At 41.2% G+C, this 15,654-nt stretch overlaps 1 protein-coding gene across 4 annotated transcripts in view; it reads right to left on the bottom strand.

The window, feature by feature from the left end:
- myo3a (myosin IIIA) overlaps positions 1-15,654 on the bottom strand; it is a 444,520-nt gene that overhangs the window by 164,673 nt on the left and 264,193 nt on the right. For all 4 annotated transcript variants that reach the window (XM_072575981.1, XM_072575982.1, XM_072575984.1 and 1 more), the window contains exons 20-21: positions 8,315-8,468; positions 7,999-8,087 (exon numbers count right to left, since the gene is read on the bottom strand). In XM_072575981.1, the coding sequence (XP_072432082.1) occupies positions 7,999-8,087; positions 8,315-8,468 (243 nt within the window). The remainder of the gene's footprint in view (positions 1-7,998; positions 8,088-8,314; positions 8,469-15,654) is intronic.

The following is a 15,654-nucleotide window of genomic DNA, read 5'->3' as shown; positions in this document are numbered from 1 at the left end:
TGACTATTCTGGCTCCTGAAAGAGCTACCCAGTAGTCCCATTCTCTAGCTCTATCTCTGTAATCCTCCAAATGTATCACTTTCAAATAAATATCCAGCTCTCATTCAAAACCTCATATGGAATCTGCCTCCACCTCTCTCCCAGGCAGCCTATTCCAAATCCTGACAACTGTCTGAGTAAAGAAGTTTAAGCTCATCTCAGTCCTAGCTCTCTTGCTGACAATCTTGAAATTGTGACTCCTTAGTCAGAGACAAACCCATGCATGGAAACAGAATAACCTTCTTTACCCGGTCAAAATTGTTCATATTGAATTCAATTGAACACCTTAATAAGGTCACCTACACCTCCTCTGAGTAGGACAAGCCCATTTTCTCCAATCTCTCCTTGATTCTAAAATCCCTCATTCTTGGTATCATTCCAGTAGATCTCCATTTCATTCTCTTCAGGACTCTAATGTCTTTTCTTAAATAAGGTACCAAACTGAAGACTGAACTCTAAATGTGGTCTGACCAATGGTTTGTAGACATGTAGCATCATTTCCTTGCTTTTATGCCACTATATGCCACTTTTATAAACCCAAGGATCCTACTAGCCTCGTTAATAATTGTTTCAACTTGCCTGGCAATTTTCAGAGAATTATGCACATGAACTCCAAGATCTCTCTCTCTCTCTCCCTCTCTTGTATTCCTCTCAAAGTTGTACTATTGAACCTGTATTGTTTCTGCATGTTTCTTCTATCAAAATGCATTACTCATATTTCTTTGCAATGAAATTCATTTGCCAGGTGTCTGCCAATTTGGCTAATTTGTCAATTTAGGCCAAGAGTGATGAAATGTAAGAATGTAAGAATGGACATTCTTCTATTCATGACCACCAGCACAAAAAAACCCCACAAATCATGTGCCAATTGACATGTAACCTGGAATAATATTATGAGGATGTCATGGTACTTCATATCACTGAGTATTAATACCATAGTCTGGGCAGAGTTAGACAGTCTAGATCCTGATGAAGGACTTTTACCCGAAACGTCGATTTTCCTGCTCCTCAGATGCTGAATGACCTGCTGTTGTTTTCCAGCATCACTCTGATCTAAATTCTGGTCTCCAGCATCTGCAGTCCTCACTTTTGCCTAGTCTAGATCCTTGTAACAAACCAGACTTCGTTATGGACAAGAACACATGATGAAGATAGATTAATCCTAAACTAATGTAACGGTAAGTCAGAACATGGGATATCTAGGATTACCATGTATAACAGCCCTGAATGAATGGTGTTATTTTGAGATTGGAGCTTGAAGAGAGTCCTTGACATATCCTTCTCCTCACCCAATCTGTAAAGAACCCAACCCATGGTGTGGCTTCAAGCCACGTGATGGAAGATGCTGGCAGATCTGATCTACCAGGAAATGTTGCAGCAGTGAAGGTCAAAAAAAACAGAAGAGACATTGTTTAGAGAGTAGAATAATTTTTAAAAATTAAAAATAATGAGTAAAGGTTTAAGACCAGCTACAAGTCAGCAAAGCTCCAGAGTGAACAGGAAGCTGAAAGGAAACATCTTTGAATAGACACTCTTCCAGATAAACTACCAGAGTACTGTAAGTCTCAAAACTTTAACAGACAGTAATAGAAACAACACTCCTTTAAGAAAACAATAAGAGCTGTAATAGCTCATTAGCAGCTAAGAGGGAAAATTTGTATCAAGTATGCAAAAAGGGATCGATTACTGGATACAAAAAGCAGATTCAATCTCATGACTGAAGGGACATATAAAAGGTTTTCATTACATCCAAAAAAACCGAGACAATGAACCACAGTTAAGACTTCGAACAGTGAAATTAACAAATTTCAAACTCCTCAATGACAAATTTAACAAAAGCAAGTTAATTTAGTTCTTCAGGTACAGACTCAAAGAAAATCAATCAGAAAAAGAAAAAAGCAATAAAAATTATTATTTCTGCTCAAAGTATTAAAATCCTAAGTGATTTTAGTGAAATATTTGTCATTTTGAAAGTTTGAACAACAAATTCAAAGTTATATTCAACAATTAGGCAGTTTTAGCAATTTTGTTTAACAGTCATAGAATCACAGAGCGTCAGTCCAACTCATCCATGTCGACCAGACATACCAATACCAATCTGACCTAATCCTATTTGCCAGCATTTGGCCCATATCCCTCTAAACCATTCCTATTCATGTAACCATTCAGATGCCTTTTAAATGGTGTAATTGCACCCACCTCCACTACTTCCTCTGGCAGTTCGTTCCTTACATGCATCACTCTCTGCATGAAAAAGTTATCCCTCAGATCCTTTTCAAATATTTCCCCTCTTACCTTAGATCTATGTCACCCTAGGAAATAGACCTTGGATATTCACCATATCCAAGCCCCTCAAGATTTTATAAACCATTATAAGGTCACTCCTCAGCCTCTGATACACTAGGAAAAAAGCTCCCAGCCTATCTGGCCTCTCCTTTCAGCTCAAATGCTCCAGTCCTGACAACATCCTTGTCAATCTTTTCTGCATCCATTCAAATTTAACAACATCCTGACCACAGAAAAGCAACCAGAATGATATGCAGTATTCCAAAAGTGGCTTCACCATTGTCCCGTACAGCTGCAATATGACATCACAACTCTTACTCAATGCTCTGACCAATGAAGGTCATTATGCAAAATGCCTTCTTCACCACCCTGTCTACCTGCGACTCCACTTTCAAGGAACCATGCAACTGCACTCCTAGGTCTCTTTCTTCGGGAACACTCCCCAGGGCTCTACCATTAACTGTCGAAGTCCTGTCCTGATTTGCCTTACCAAAATGTAAAACCTCACATTTATCTAAATTAAACTGCATTGACCACTCCTCGGCCCATTAGCCCATCCGATCAAGGTCTCATTATATTCTGAGTTAATCTTCTTCACTGTCCACTACACCATCTATTTTGGTGTCATCTGCAAACTTAATAACCATGCACCCTATGTTCACATCCAAACCATTTATATAAATGACAAAAAGCAGTAGACCTAGCACTGATGCTTCTCACACATCACTGGTCAGAGGCCTCCAGTCTGAAAAGCAACCATCCACCACCATCCCGTCACCTACCTTCAAGCCAATTTGTATTCGATTGGCTAGCTCCTCCTGGATCCTATGTGATCTAACCTTACTAACCAGTCTACCACACAGAATCTGATCAAACGTTTTGCTGAAGTCTAGGCAGACAACGTCTCCCCACTCTGCCTTTAATTTTTTTTAATCACATCTTCAAAAAACTCAATCAAGTTAATGAGACATGATTTTCCATGCACAAAGCTATGCTGACTATCTATAATCAGCCCTTGCCTTTCCAAATGCATGTAAATACTGTCCCTCCTACAACCTACCCACCACTTGACATATGGCTTACCTTACACCTTATTAAAATGTGAAACATCAAATAAAAAAAGAGCACAAATTTGAGCCTTTGGTGTTGAAATCAGTGCTGAAAGTACCTTGGATTCAGAAAAAATATATCCCCAATGATATCATGGCAGGTATTTCCGCTGCAGTTAAAAATAATTGAATCTTATTGAGTGAAGATATTTTCAGAAAGCTTCTACCCACAGAACTTTGTAAATATTTCAGCCATCTTGGAAAATGAATATCTTTAAGACATCGATATGCAAAGGAAAATGGAGTTTTACTTTGAAAACAGCATTTAAGAGAGCAAAAACTTCAACGGCTCTCGTTTTTATTATTGCAACAATAAAAATTAACAGAGAAAATAACAACAACCCTGCTGTAAGAAGGATTTTGCAAAACTTGAAAGGGTTAAGAAAACGTTTACAAGGATGTTGCCAGGGTTGGAGGGTTTGAGCTATCGGGAGGGGCTGAGTAGAATTGGGGCTTCTTTCCCTGGAGCGTCAGAGACTGAGGAGTGACCTGATAGAGATTTATAAAATAATGAAGGGCATGGATAGGGCGAATAGGCAAGATCTTTTCCCTGGGCTGGGGGAGTCCAAAATGAAAAGGCATAGGCTTAAGGTGAGAGGGGAAAGATTTAAAAGGGACCTAAGGGGCAACTTTTTCAGACAGAGGATGGTGTGTGTATGGAATGAGCTGCCAGAGGAAATAATGGAGGCTGGTACAATTACAACAGTTAAAAGGTATCTGAATGCGTTTATGAATAGGAAAGATTTAGAGGGGTATGGGCCAAATGCTGGCAAGAAGGACTAGATTAATTTAGGATATCTGGTCAGCATGGACAAGTTGGACCAAAGGGTCACTTTCCATGCTGTACATCTCTATGACTCTATAACAAAACAAGAGATTAAAATTTTAATATCACTGTGCACATTGAGAAGATAATCAACAATTGACATGCCTATCAATAATTGATGCAACAACATATGCCTGAACCGATCTCCTCATCAGAAAAATCCAAGTTGTTTGTTTCATTTGACTCATGCATCAGCAAATTGGTAGATCTGGAAAGCACTGTTCCTAAGATTCTGTTCGCCAAACTGGGAACCACAACAACGAGCACCCGAGCTACAAATCTTCTCCCAAACTTTGAACTGTTCCTAAGATTTTGAACAGCATGCTTCAACACTATACACTAAATTGAGTGCAGAACAAGTTCGTACACTTCTCTATTACATGAAAAGCATATCAGATCATGTGAGACAACACATGACAACAGATCAATGAGAAGAACATTATGTTTGATATCCTCCTAATGGCCTTTGCTCAATATTTCACATCAAGGACCAATGAGACACTAGCAGGTTTATGCTTTAATAGCAGATATTGACTTCCAGGAGAATCTGTAGATAGATTAATTAACAATCTCAATATAATAACTGAACCGTGCAGTTTTTCAAATGGGTAAAGGAGTTAATTTGTGACAGAGTTATCATTGGTCACTTAGTTAAGTCAGTCACTGAACTTTCTCAATTAGAAAAGGATCTAACTCTCAAATGAGCAGTCTAAGTAGCACTAAATACAAAGTTTGGAATACTGTTTAAGAAACATAATACAACAAAAGTTCCATTTAATATAGAACATTCTACAAAGACTGCTGACTACATAAAGCACAATTACCCATCTGACCAGAGGAGACAAGTATCTCACTTGAACAACAATATACCATATGTGGAGAAAGTGAGGACTGCAGATGCTGAAGATCAGAGCTGAAAATGTGTTGCTGGAAAAGCGCAGCAGGTCAGGCAGCATCCAAGGAGCAGGAGAATCGATGTTTCGGGCATAAGCCCTTCTTCAGGAATATACTATATGTGACAACATCAGCATGAAATCCAAAGTAATCCTGTGCTACAATATCTTGTTCCAGGATGCCGTTCCAAAACTCCATTTCAGTAAAGACAAAGCTATTTTAAATACACTGGTTATAATCTAGCTGTAAACAAAACTCATTGCACCAAAAGAGGTAATTTCTCGATGATGTGCTGCAGTTCTGAAGAACATATCGTGCAGTAAATCAAATCATTCCTAATCTAACATGTATTTTCATGTCTTGGCGCCCAGTCTTGAAGAACATGTCAATGCTGCAAGCGAACGAGATTCACTTGAAGAACCACATTGTATGGATGGAATACTTCATTCCTTCCTAGGGCAGCTGACAATTGTGTCCAATGTTACTAATGAAGTAGAAGAAAAATTTTGTAATTCTAATACGCTCCTGCGTTTACATCACTGCAAGCAAATTCAGCAAGATCGATTGAATCTCTGATCTAATGGCAGCCAGCAGAGAAAATGCAAGATCATCAACTTCATCTTAAATGTTTCTATACCTTGTTAAAGGCTTTCCTAACCCAACTATTGGCAGAAATTAATCAAGTCAAAGACCTGGGGGTGGTAAGAAAGATAAGGAAAAATGTACAGTGAATTTTGTAGAACAAAATAATTATAGTAACTCATTTGATGCATGTATAATTGATGCTTACGACAGGAATAAGGTTTGGGGACAGATGTTATGAAGGGTAATTGGACCCTGGAGCAAACTCATGATGATGTCACAGAGCTGCACATCACTGACTATAAATGCCAGAGTGTGGGCAGAATTAGAATTGTCTTGATCTCTGCACCAGACCAGACTACTACATTAGGGGCAGGGACATACAAAGAAGAAGATTTGTCCTTCCTTAATGTATGATTACCATGTATAGCAGTATTTAATAATCATTGATAATAAATAGACTTACTTTGAAGTCAAGACCTAGAGGAAGTTCTCCTTGATCAGTCTGTAGACAACTCAAACTTAACGTGTGGCATAAAACAACATGATAAAATGCCAATCGGGCTCCTATATAGTTAGAGGGAGAGCTTTTCAGTCACTCAGTTCTTGGGCCAGTAATGTTCTATTCAGTGATTCTGAGCAGCAGCATCAGAGACCTAAGCAGCTGACAGCATTCAAGGCCAGCAGGAACAGGAAGGTAAGTGACTTGGAAGAGATTGATTGAAGAGAATCATGGAGTAGGGCTTGTGGGGAGATAGTGGTCAGAATACTCAATAACAAGAGCAGGGATGAGGATTTCAGGGGCCACAATCCTTTCCCTATTAGTGCCCTGCTCATCTCCACATTGGGGGAAGATTTGAGAGTTAGATTGTTTGAACTTAATTGGTCGGTTAAATTAAAACAACAATACATTCCTCTCGAACAAATGGAAAAACCAGGCTCAATGTTATATTACATAGATAGTTAGAACATCTGTAACAATGGACTTTCTTCCTAAGGTCACTCGGGGTTTATCCTTGGGTCTGTTGTCTTCCTCATCTACATTCTGTCACTAAGAGGTGTCATCCACCGAAAAGTGATCACCCTCTTCACAAATATGTTATACAAACAGGAGGCCTAATGAGGAGCTGATGATGATTAGTTTGGCAACGAGCATGAGTTGCACATAAGAAAATTAGGTCTGGCTGCAGCCCAACAGGTAGCCCTTATTGTAATTGCCATCAAAGTGAGTTTTTGGAAAATACTTACTGAAATGTTAAGCTAATAACAGCTGGGGCGATCTTCTTCAAATACAAAGAACATAAGGACCCCTGACCTCCAATCTCTGATCATTCATGCCTCCTGATTGCCATTATTCACTGCTCATCCTCCCTCCACTAAATCCCCACCCACACTGCTTCCTCCATTCTAGTTGTTGCCTACCATCCCAGCTGATCCCCCTTCACCATATCAATGAAAGACCGTAGTGCCATCATAGATAGCTGATCATCAATCCTGTTTCACAACGAAGCTACCAGCAATAATATGTAATTTACTGGCTCAGCAACAATACGTTTGAGGTCCTGGAATGGTGAACCATGAGACTCACAATGTGGATGCTCATGCTATCGGTATACACAAATATCTAGGGCTGAGAGTCTGTGCCAGGAAGATTTGTGGAAGAAAGAGCAGAAAGCTATGGCAAACAGCAGGAAACAATCCTGAGGTGAGATATTGTGATATCTATGGCTATCCATACAAAATACATTGTTCATCAACCTGTTTTAACATGGTACATCACATAGAATCCCTACAGCATGGAAACAGACCATTTGGCCCATCAAGTCCCCACCAACACTCCAAAGAGCATTCATCCCACAACCAATCCATGAATTTACTGTGACTAACCCACCTATCCTTGGCAATTTAGCATGGCCAATCCACCTAACCTGCGCATCTTTGGACCGTGGGAGGGAACCAGAGCACCCAGAGGAAACCCACACGGGGATAATCTGCAAACTCCACACAGTTAGCCAAGGACGGAATCAAACCCAGGTCCCTGAACTGTGAGGCAGCAGTGCTAACCATTGAGCCATCATGCCACCCACGTCTCTGGAATAGATTGGACTTGAACCCTGACTGTCTGATTGAGAAGTAGGGATACTATCAGTGTTCTACAAAAACCCTCTTGACCAGCCATTCATGATGATCATTTGATTAATTGCACCATTTATGTGTTGAGCTGTAATCATTGAATATTTTTGATGTATGACTGCCACTCACCTTTCCTGCATAATGATTAATTCCAAAACTTAAGTCAACCGTTTTTGGTCTCCAGAAATAATTTGACTTGAGATTGTCTTCGAACTTCCCTGTTGACAAAGTGCATTTTGTTAATGTAATTGCCTGATTGTTTAAAACTTAAGAACAAAAGTACATTTAGAATCTATGAGGCGTGTCTGAGACACGGTGATAAAATGACCTCGAAACTTGCCAAAATGAGCACACCATCTTAATGATGTCTCCTGTAATAAAAAATAGCTGTGTTTCTTTTTTATTACCTACAAGTTGCAGAGTGTTCTACTTTATGAGAACTTGCCTACAAGTGTATGGTCAGTGGCTTGAGGAAAGCGACTTTCTTCATCCAGCAGTGACAGAAGGCCCACAGGTTTCTGTAGAAACATGTCCAGCAGTGGTCGATTGTCTTCATATTCAACTAGACGAGCATCTACATTTTCATTCAGGTATTCATTCTAGAATATAATTTCAGAAAAGAATACATGTCAATCTAATCTCATTCTTTTCCTCACTGCCAAGCATTCCAAATAAATGACTTATGCCAGATTTACAGAACAAGGTTTTAAGGGGCACAGGAGTTGATGAAAAAGTATTTGACAAGTTTTATTCTCTTGGTATGAAAGACAAGGGACCAGAGAAGTAATGATCTTGCTCTCTGCTTGGGTGAATTTACAAGGAGGAGGTGGAGATGTTGCAAGGGATGGGTGTCCATCCATTGTGGCTTGGAGTTTCAGGACGGGATGATTAGATTAGATTAGATTAGATTACTTACAGTGTGGAAACAGGCCCTTCGGCCCAACAAGTCCACACCGCCCCGCCGAAGCGTAACCCACCCATACCCCTACATCTACATTTACCCCTTACCTAACATTATGGGCAATTTAGCATGGCCAATTCACCTGGCCTGCACATCTTTGGACTGTGGGAGGAAACCGGAGCACCCGGAGGAAACCCACGCAGACACGGGGAGAACATGCAAACTCCACACAGTTAGTCGCCTGAGGCGGGAATTGAACCCGCGTCTCAGGCGCTGTGAGGCAGCAGTGCTGACTGTGGAGGTCAGAGAAAGATCAGACATAGAGATGTGGGTTCAGTAACACAGGAAAGGTCAGTGGTTGGGCATTGTCGGTGTTTGTGGGGAAATATTTGGGGACCTGAGTTTCAATTGAGAGGAGGGTCCAATAGCAAGGATTGTTTTCATGGAGGAGAGGACTTTTGCTCCACTTAGCATGGAGGTGATGCTGGACATACATAACTTCCACACTGTAGGGCCTGTCTCCTTTTAGGTACTGAGTGTTCTGAGGTTCAGACACCCACCTGGGAAGTGTTAAAGCTGGAAGCAAGATAAAATCTGACACAAACTAAATACTTAACTGAACGACTTACCTCTTGGGAGGTGATTGATTCCACTACCCCTTATCTGGCCTCTGTTAAAGTCAGATGTTTTTCAAGGCTAATTTGAGATTTTAAAGATTTTAACATCCTACAAATCCATACCAACCAGCTTTTGTGGTTAAAATTACCCCTAATGTTGTCACTTTGTCATGGTAACATCATTTGTAAATGTGATGGGAATGTCAACAAAGTGTGCATAGTTTCATTATATATTTGTAAACATCTGAACGCAACCTTGCCAAAGATTTTTATGGTCCCTTTTAATACATCAACAATTTGTATCAAATGATTGATGCTGTAAAGATTTAAAGGAAAAATGGCCTTTCAAAATCCCAGGGAAACCTTGACCTTGTAAAGCAGATAACTTCAATCAAATACATTAACGTCACAAATAAAACTGGCCTTACTATCATCTGTATTCTGACTGCAATAAAAAGGGCATCAGAAACTACTTAATTAGGTCAGTCAATGTTTATAATCCTATCTATGAAGGTGTACATCAGATAGAGCAGCGTATTACTGCTCCAGTTTTGCATTAACTATTATTTTCTCAACTGTTTCCACCACATTTGATATTTTTGCTGTCTTCAGGGGGATTCTGGATTGACAGCATATATTAAGTCAGCTTTGCCTAGATCACAGTTAAAGATATTTCAAAGTGTCAGTCGTATATAACTTTTAAAAGTTTGCTTCATGAGCATCTTCTATCAGATGATAGTTTAAGGTGATCTAGATTTACATGAGTGTAACAAGCTAATACAAAAGCAAGATGTGGCCTCCTCTACACTGGTGAGAGCAAACACAAGTTGGTGTGTCTACTTTATGGAATATCTCCATTCAATCCACAAACATGAGCCTGAGCTTTGTATCATTTGTCATTTTAAATCATTACTTTGCTCTCTTCCAGACTTCTCTGTCAGTGGCAAGTTACATTTTCCAATGAAGGTCAACGCAAGTTGCCGTTGTCTTTTCCAGTTCCAAGGTCAATGCCAGGTGGTCAGTCTGGTTTCAATTCTTTTTTGTGACTTTCTAGCGATTGATACAGCTGAGTGACTTACCAGGCCATTTCAGAGGGCATTGGGAGCCAACCATATTGCTGTGTCTCTGGACTCACATGTAGGCTCGACTAGGTAAGGAGGCAGATTTCCTTCCCTAAAGAGCATTAGCGAACAGTATCTCATGATTTATCTTGGCATTTGACAGCCTTATGGACTCAATGTTGCATTCAGTCAAAATAGAATAAAATAGAATATCCTTTATTGTCAATATTAAGTCACATTCATGCCCTATACATGCTAGTCAATGACCATCTCCAACAAGAGAGTATCCAACCATCTCTCATGACGTTTGATGGCATTTTCATCACTGAATTGGTCAGCATCCTGAGGATTCACTGTTAACCAAGAACTAAACAAGAACAGGTCAGAGGCTGGGAATTCTGTTGTAAGTATCTCACCTCCTGACTTCTCAATGGCATTGCCAGGGGATAAGTCAACAGTCCGATTGAATACTCTCGGCTCACCTGAATGAGTACAGCTCTAGTAATATACAAGAAACTTGACACCATCCAGGAGAAAGCAGCTCACGTGATTGGATCCCAATCAAATACCTTCAATATTCATTCCCTCCACCATCATTGCACAACAGAGGGGAGGCGATGGCCTAGTGGTATTCTCACTCGACTATTAATCCAGAAACCCAGAATAACATACTGGGGAACTGGGTTCTAATCCTGCCACGGTAGATGGTGGGATTTGAATTCAATAAAGAAAATCTGGAATTAAGGGTTGACTGATGACCATAAAGCCATTTCCAATTGTTGAAAAAACTCATCTGGTTCACTAATGTCCTTTAGAGAAGGAAATCTGCCATCCTTTCCTGGTCTGGCCTACATGTGACTCCAGAGACACAGCAATATGGTTGACTCTCAATGCCCTCTGAAATGGCCTGGCAAGCCACTCAGTTGTATCAATTGCTAGAAAGTCACAACAAAGAAATGAAACCAAACTGACTACCTGGCATCAACCTTGAAACTGGAAAAGACAACGGCAAAAACACAAACACCCTAGTTGACCATGTAAAGTCCTCCTTACCAACCTCTGGGGGTCTGTGCCGGAATTGGGAGAGCTGTCTCATAGACTAGTCAAGTAACAGCCTGATATAGTCATTTTTACGAAATCATACCTTACAGATATCCCATCCTCAATGATGGAGGAGCCCAGCATATCAGTGCAAAAGATAAGCCGATGCATTCGCCACAATCTTCAGTCAAAAGTGCCGACTGGATGATCCATCTCAGGCTCCTCCATTGGTCCCCAGCATCACATACCAGTCTCCAACCAATTTGATTCACTCCACGTGATATCAAGAAATGGCTGGAGACACTGGATACTGCAAAAGCAATGGGACCTGATAACATTCCAGCAATAGTACTGAAGAAGTGTGCTCCAGAATTTGCCACTCCCCTAGCGAAGCTCTTCCAGTATGGTTACAACATTAGTATCTACTCGACAATGTGGAAAATTGCCCAGCTATGTCCTATACACAAAAGCCAGGATAAATCCAACCTGGCCAATTACTGCCCAATCAATTGACTCTCTATCAGCAGTAAAGTGATGGAAGGTGTCATCAGCAATGCTATCAAACAGCATCTGCTCAGCAACAACCTGTTCAGTGATGCTCAGTTTGGGTTTCACCAGGGTTACTCAGCTCCTGATCTCATTACAACATTGGTTCAAACATGGACAAAAGAGCTCAATTCCAAGGTGAAGTGAGAGTGACAGCTATTGACATCAAGGCCATATTTGACCGAGTATGGCATCAAGGAGTCCTTGCAAAACTGGAATCTATGGGTATCAGAGGTCAAATACTCTACTGGTTACAGTCATACCTGGCACAAAGGAAGATGGTTGTGGTTATGGAGGGTCAGTCATCTCAGCTCCAGGATATCTCCGCAGGAGTCCCTCAGGGTAATGTCCTAGGCACAACAATCTTCAGCTGCTTCATCAATGACCTTCCCTCTGACATAAGGTCAGAAATGGGGATGTTCACTGATGATTGCACAGTGTTCAGTACTGTTCATTACTCCTCAGATACTGAAGTAGTCCATGCTCAAATGCAACAAGATTGGGACAATATTCAGACTTGGGTCGACAAGTGGTAAGTGCATTTGCGCCACACAAATGCCATCAATGGCCATCACCAATAAGAAACACTCCAACCACCACCCCTTGACATTCAACGGTATTACTATCACTGAATCCCCTACTGTCAACATCCTTGGTGTTACCATTGACCGGAAACTCAACTGGATTCACAACATAAACACAGTGGCTAGAAGAGCAGGTCAGAGACTAGGGATACTGCAGCGAGTGATTCACCTCCTGACAGCCCAAAGTTTATCCACCATATACAAGGCACAAGTCAGGAGAGTGATAGAGTGATGGAGCATCCCCCCCCCCCTCACCCCCGCACCTACCTGGATTGGTGTAGCTCCAACAACACTCAAGAAGCTTGACACCGTCCAGGACAAAGTAACCCACTTGATTGGCACCACACATACAAACATTCAATCCTTCCACTACCAGCGCTCAGTGGCATCGGTGAGTGCTATCTTCAAAATGCACTGTAGCAATTCACCAAAGATCCTTATTCAGCACCTTCCAAACCCATGACCACTTCCATCTAGAAGGACAAGGGCAGCAGGTACTTAGGGACACCACCACCTGCAAGTTTCCCCTCTAAGCCACTCACCAACCTGATTTGGAAATATAATGCTGTTCCTTTAGTTTTTGGGTCAAAATCCTGGAATTCCCTTCCTACCGACATTGTGTGTCAACCCACTGCAAATGGACTGCAGTGATTCAAGAAGGCAGCTTACCATCACCTTCTCAAGGGCAAATAGGGATGGGCTATCAATGCTGGCCAGCCAGCGATGCCCAAGTCTGACAAATGAATATTTTAAGAAGTACCAGTGTGTCCCATTTATAAGAGATACTGCAGCAATTCATTAAAGTTCATTCAACAGCACCTTCCAAACGACCGCTTCCCCACCTGGGTCAAGCAGCAGATGGATGGGAACATCACCACCACCTTCAAGTTCCCATTTAACCAACATACATCCTAATTTGGAACTAAATCACTGTCCCTTCACTGTCATGGGAAAAAAGTTCCAGAATTTCCTAACAGCAATATGGATGTCCTGCACCAAATGGACTGCAGCTATCCTGTCACCATCACCTTCTCCAGATTCATTAGGGGTGGGCAATATATGCTGGCCTTGATAATAATAATATAAACAAATAATAAAAATATTACAGAAGCACTTCCCGCCAGTTTAGGTCAGGTTAAAAGATACTGGAACACAATTAGGTCATTTGACCCATCAAGTCTGCTCCGACATTCAATCACAGCTGATATGTTTCTCAATCCCGTTCTCCTGTCTTCTCCAAATGACCTTTGATCCCCTTACTAATCAATAATCTATCTAGTTCTGTCTTGAAAACACTCAATGACATGGCTCCCACAGTGCTCTGAGGCAATGAGTTCCACAAATTCACCACGTACTGGCTGAAAAATTTCCCAAAGGATCATCCCTTCACTCTGAGGTTCTTCCACCCAGTTCGTATTCTCTCCTACTAGTGGAAATATCTTTTCCACGTCCACTCTATCCAGGCCTCTCAGTATTCTGTAAGTTTCAATCAGATCGCTCCTCATCTTTCTAAACTCCACTGAGTACAGAGCAGAGTCCTCAACAATTTCTCATCCCTGAGATCATTCTTGTAAACCTCCTCCGGACCTCCTCCAACGCCAGCACATCCTTCATTAAATATGGGGCCCAAAACCAGTTACAATATTCTAATTGCAGTCTGACCAGAGCCTTGTACAGCCTCAGCAGTACGTCCCTGCTCTTGTGTTCTAGCCCCGTTGAAAAGAATGCTAACATTGAATTTTTCTTCTTAGCTGCCAACTGAACCTGCGCTTCAACCTTAAGAAAAGTCTGAACTAAAGACTGCCTTTGTGCCTCTAATTTCTGAAGCCTTTCACCATTTAGAAAATAGTCTATGCCTCTATTCGTCCTACCAATGTGCATAACCTCACACTTTCCCCAATGTATTCCACTTCTTTGTCCACTTGCCTAGCACGTTTAAGATTTGCTGCAGCCTCCCTGCCTCCTCAATGCTGCCTATTGCTCCATTTATCTTTGTGTCATCTACAACCATAGCAACAGTGCCCTCAGTTCTTTCATCCAGATTGTTCATGTATAAAGTGACTAACTGTGGTCCTAACACTGACCCCTGCAGAACTCCACTAGTCTTCGGCTGCCATCCTGAAAAAGAACCCTTTCTCCACATTCTCTGCCTTCTGCCAGTCATCCAGTCCTCTATCCATGCCAGTACTTTGCCACTAACACCATGGGCTCTTCTCTGATTTAGCAGCCTCTTGTTCAGTACCTTGTCAAGTGTTGCTTTTCCATATAGATCATATCCACTGGCTCTCCATTGTCTAACTTTCTCATTACCTTCTCAAAGAATTCTAACAGATTTGTTAAGCATGGCATCCTTTGATGAAGCCATACTGACTCAGCCCTATTTTACCATGCACATCAAAGTACTCTGCAATCTCCTCCTTAATAATTGACTCTAAAATCTTATCAATGTTTGAGGTCAGGATAACTAGCCTATAGCTTCCCATCTGCTGCCTCACTCCCTTCTTAAATAGTGGCACTACATTAGCTATTTTCTAGCCTTTTGGGATCTTCACTAATTTCTGAAAGATCACCCTCAATGCCTCCACAATCGCCTCAGCTATCTCCTTCAGAATGCTGGGGTGTAGTCCATCAAGTCTAGGTAATTTGTCCACCTTCAAACCTTCCAGCTTCTCTTCCTTCAGGACAGCCACTGCACTCGCTTCTGCTCCATAATGCTTTTGAAGTTCTATAGGCAATTGGTGACTTCCACTGTGAAGACTGATACAAAGTACCTATTCCTATTACTACATCTCTTACCTCGTTTTCCAGCAGTCCAATGTCCACTCTTGTCTCACTCTTGTCTTTTATATATATCTGAAAAGAATTCTTGCAATCTTCTTTCATATTTAAAAATCACACAACACCAGGTGGTCAACTACCTGATGAAGGAGCAGCACTCCGAAAACTAGTGCTTCCAATTAAACCTGTTGGACTATAACCTGGTGTTGTGTGATTTTTAACATTGTACACCCCAGTCCAACACCGGCATCTCCAAA

Source organism: Chiloscyllium punctatum, chromosome 8 (genome assembly GCF_047496795.1).
Source record: "Chiloscyllium punctatum isolate Juve2018m chromosome 8, sChiPun1.3, whole genome shotgun sequence".
Lineage (NCBI taxonomy): Eukaryota > Metazoa > Chordata > Chondrichthyes > Orectolobiformes > Hemiscylliidae > Chiloscyllium > Chiloscyllium punctatum.
The sequence above is the reverse complement of the archived record's forward strand: the minus strand, read 5'-3'. Positions and strand labels throughout refer to the sequence as shown.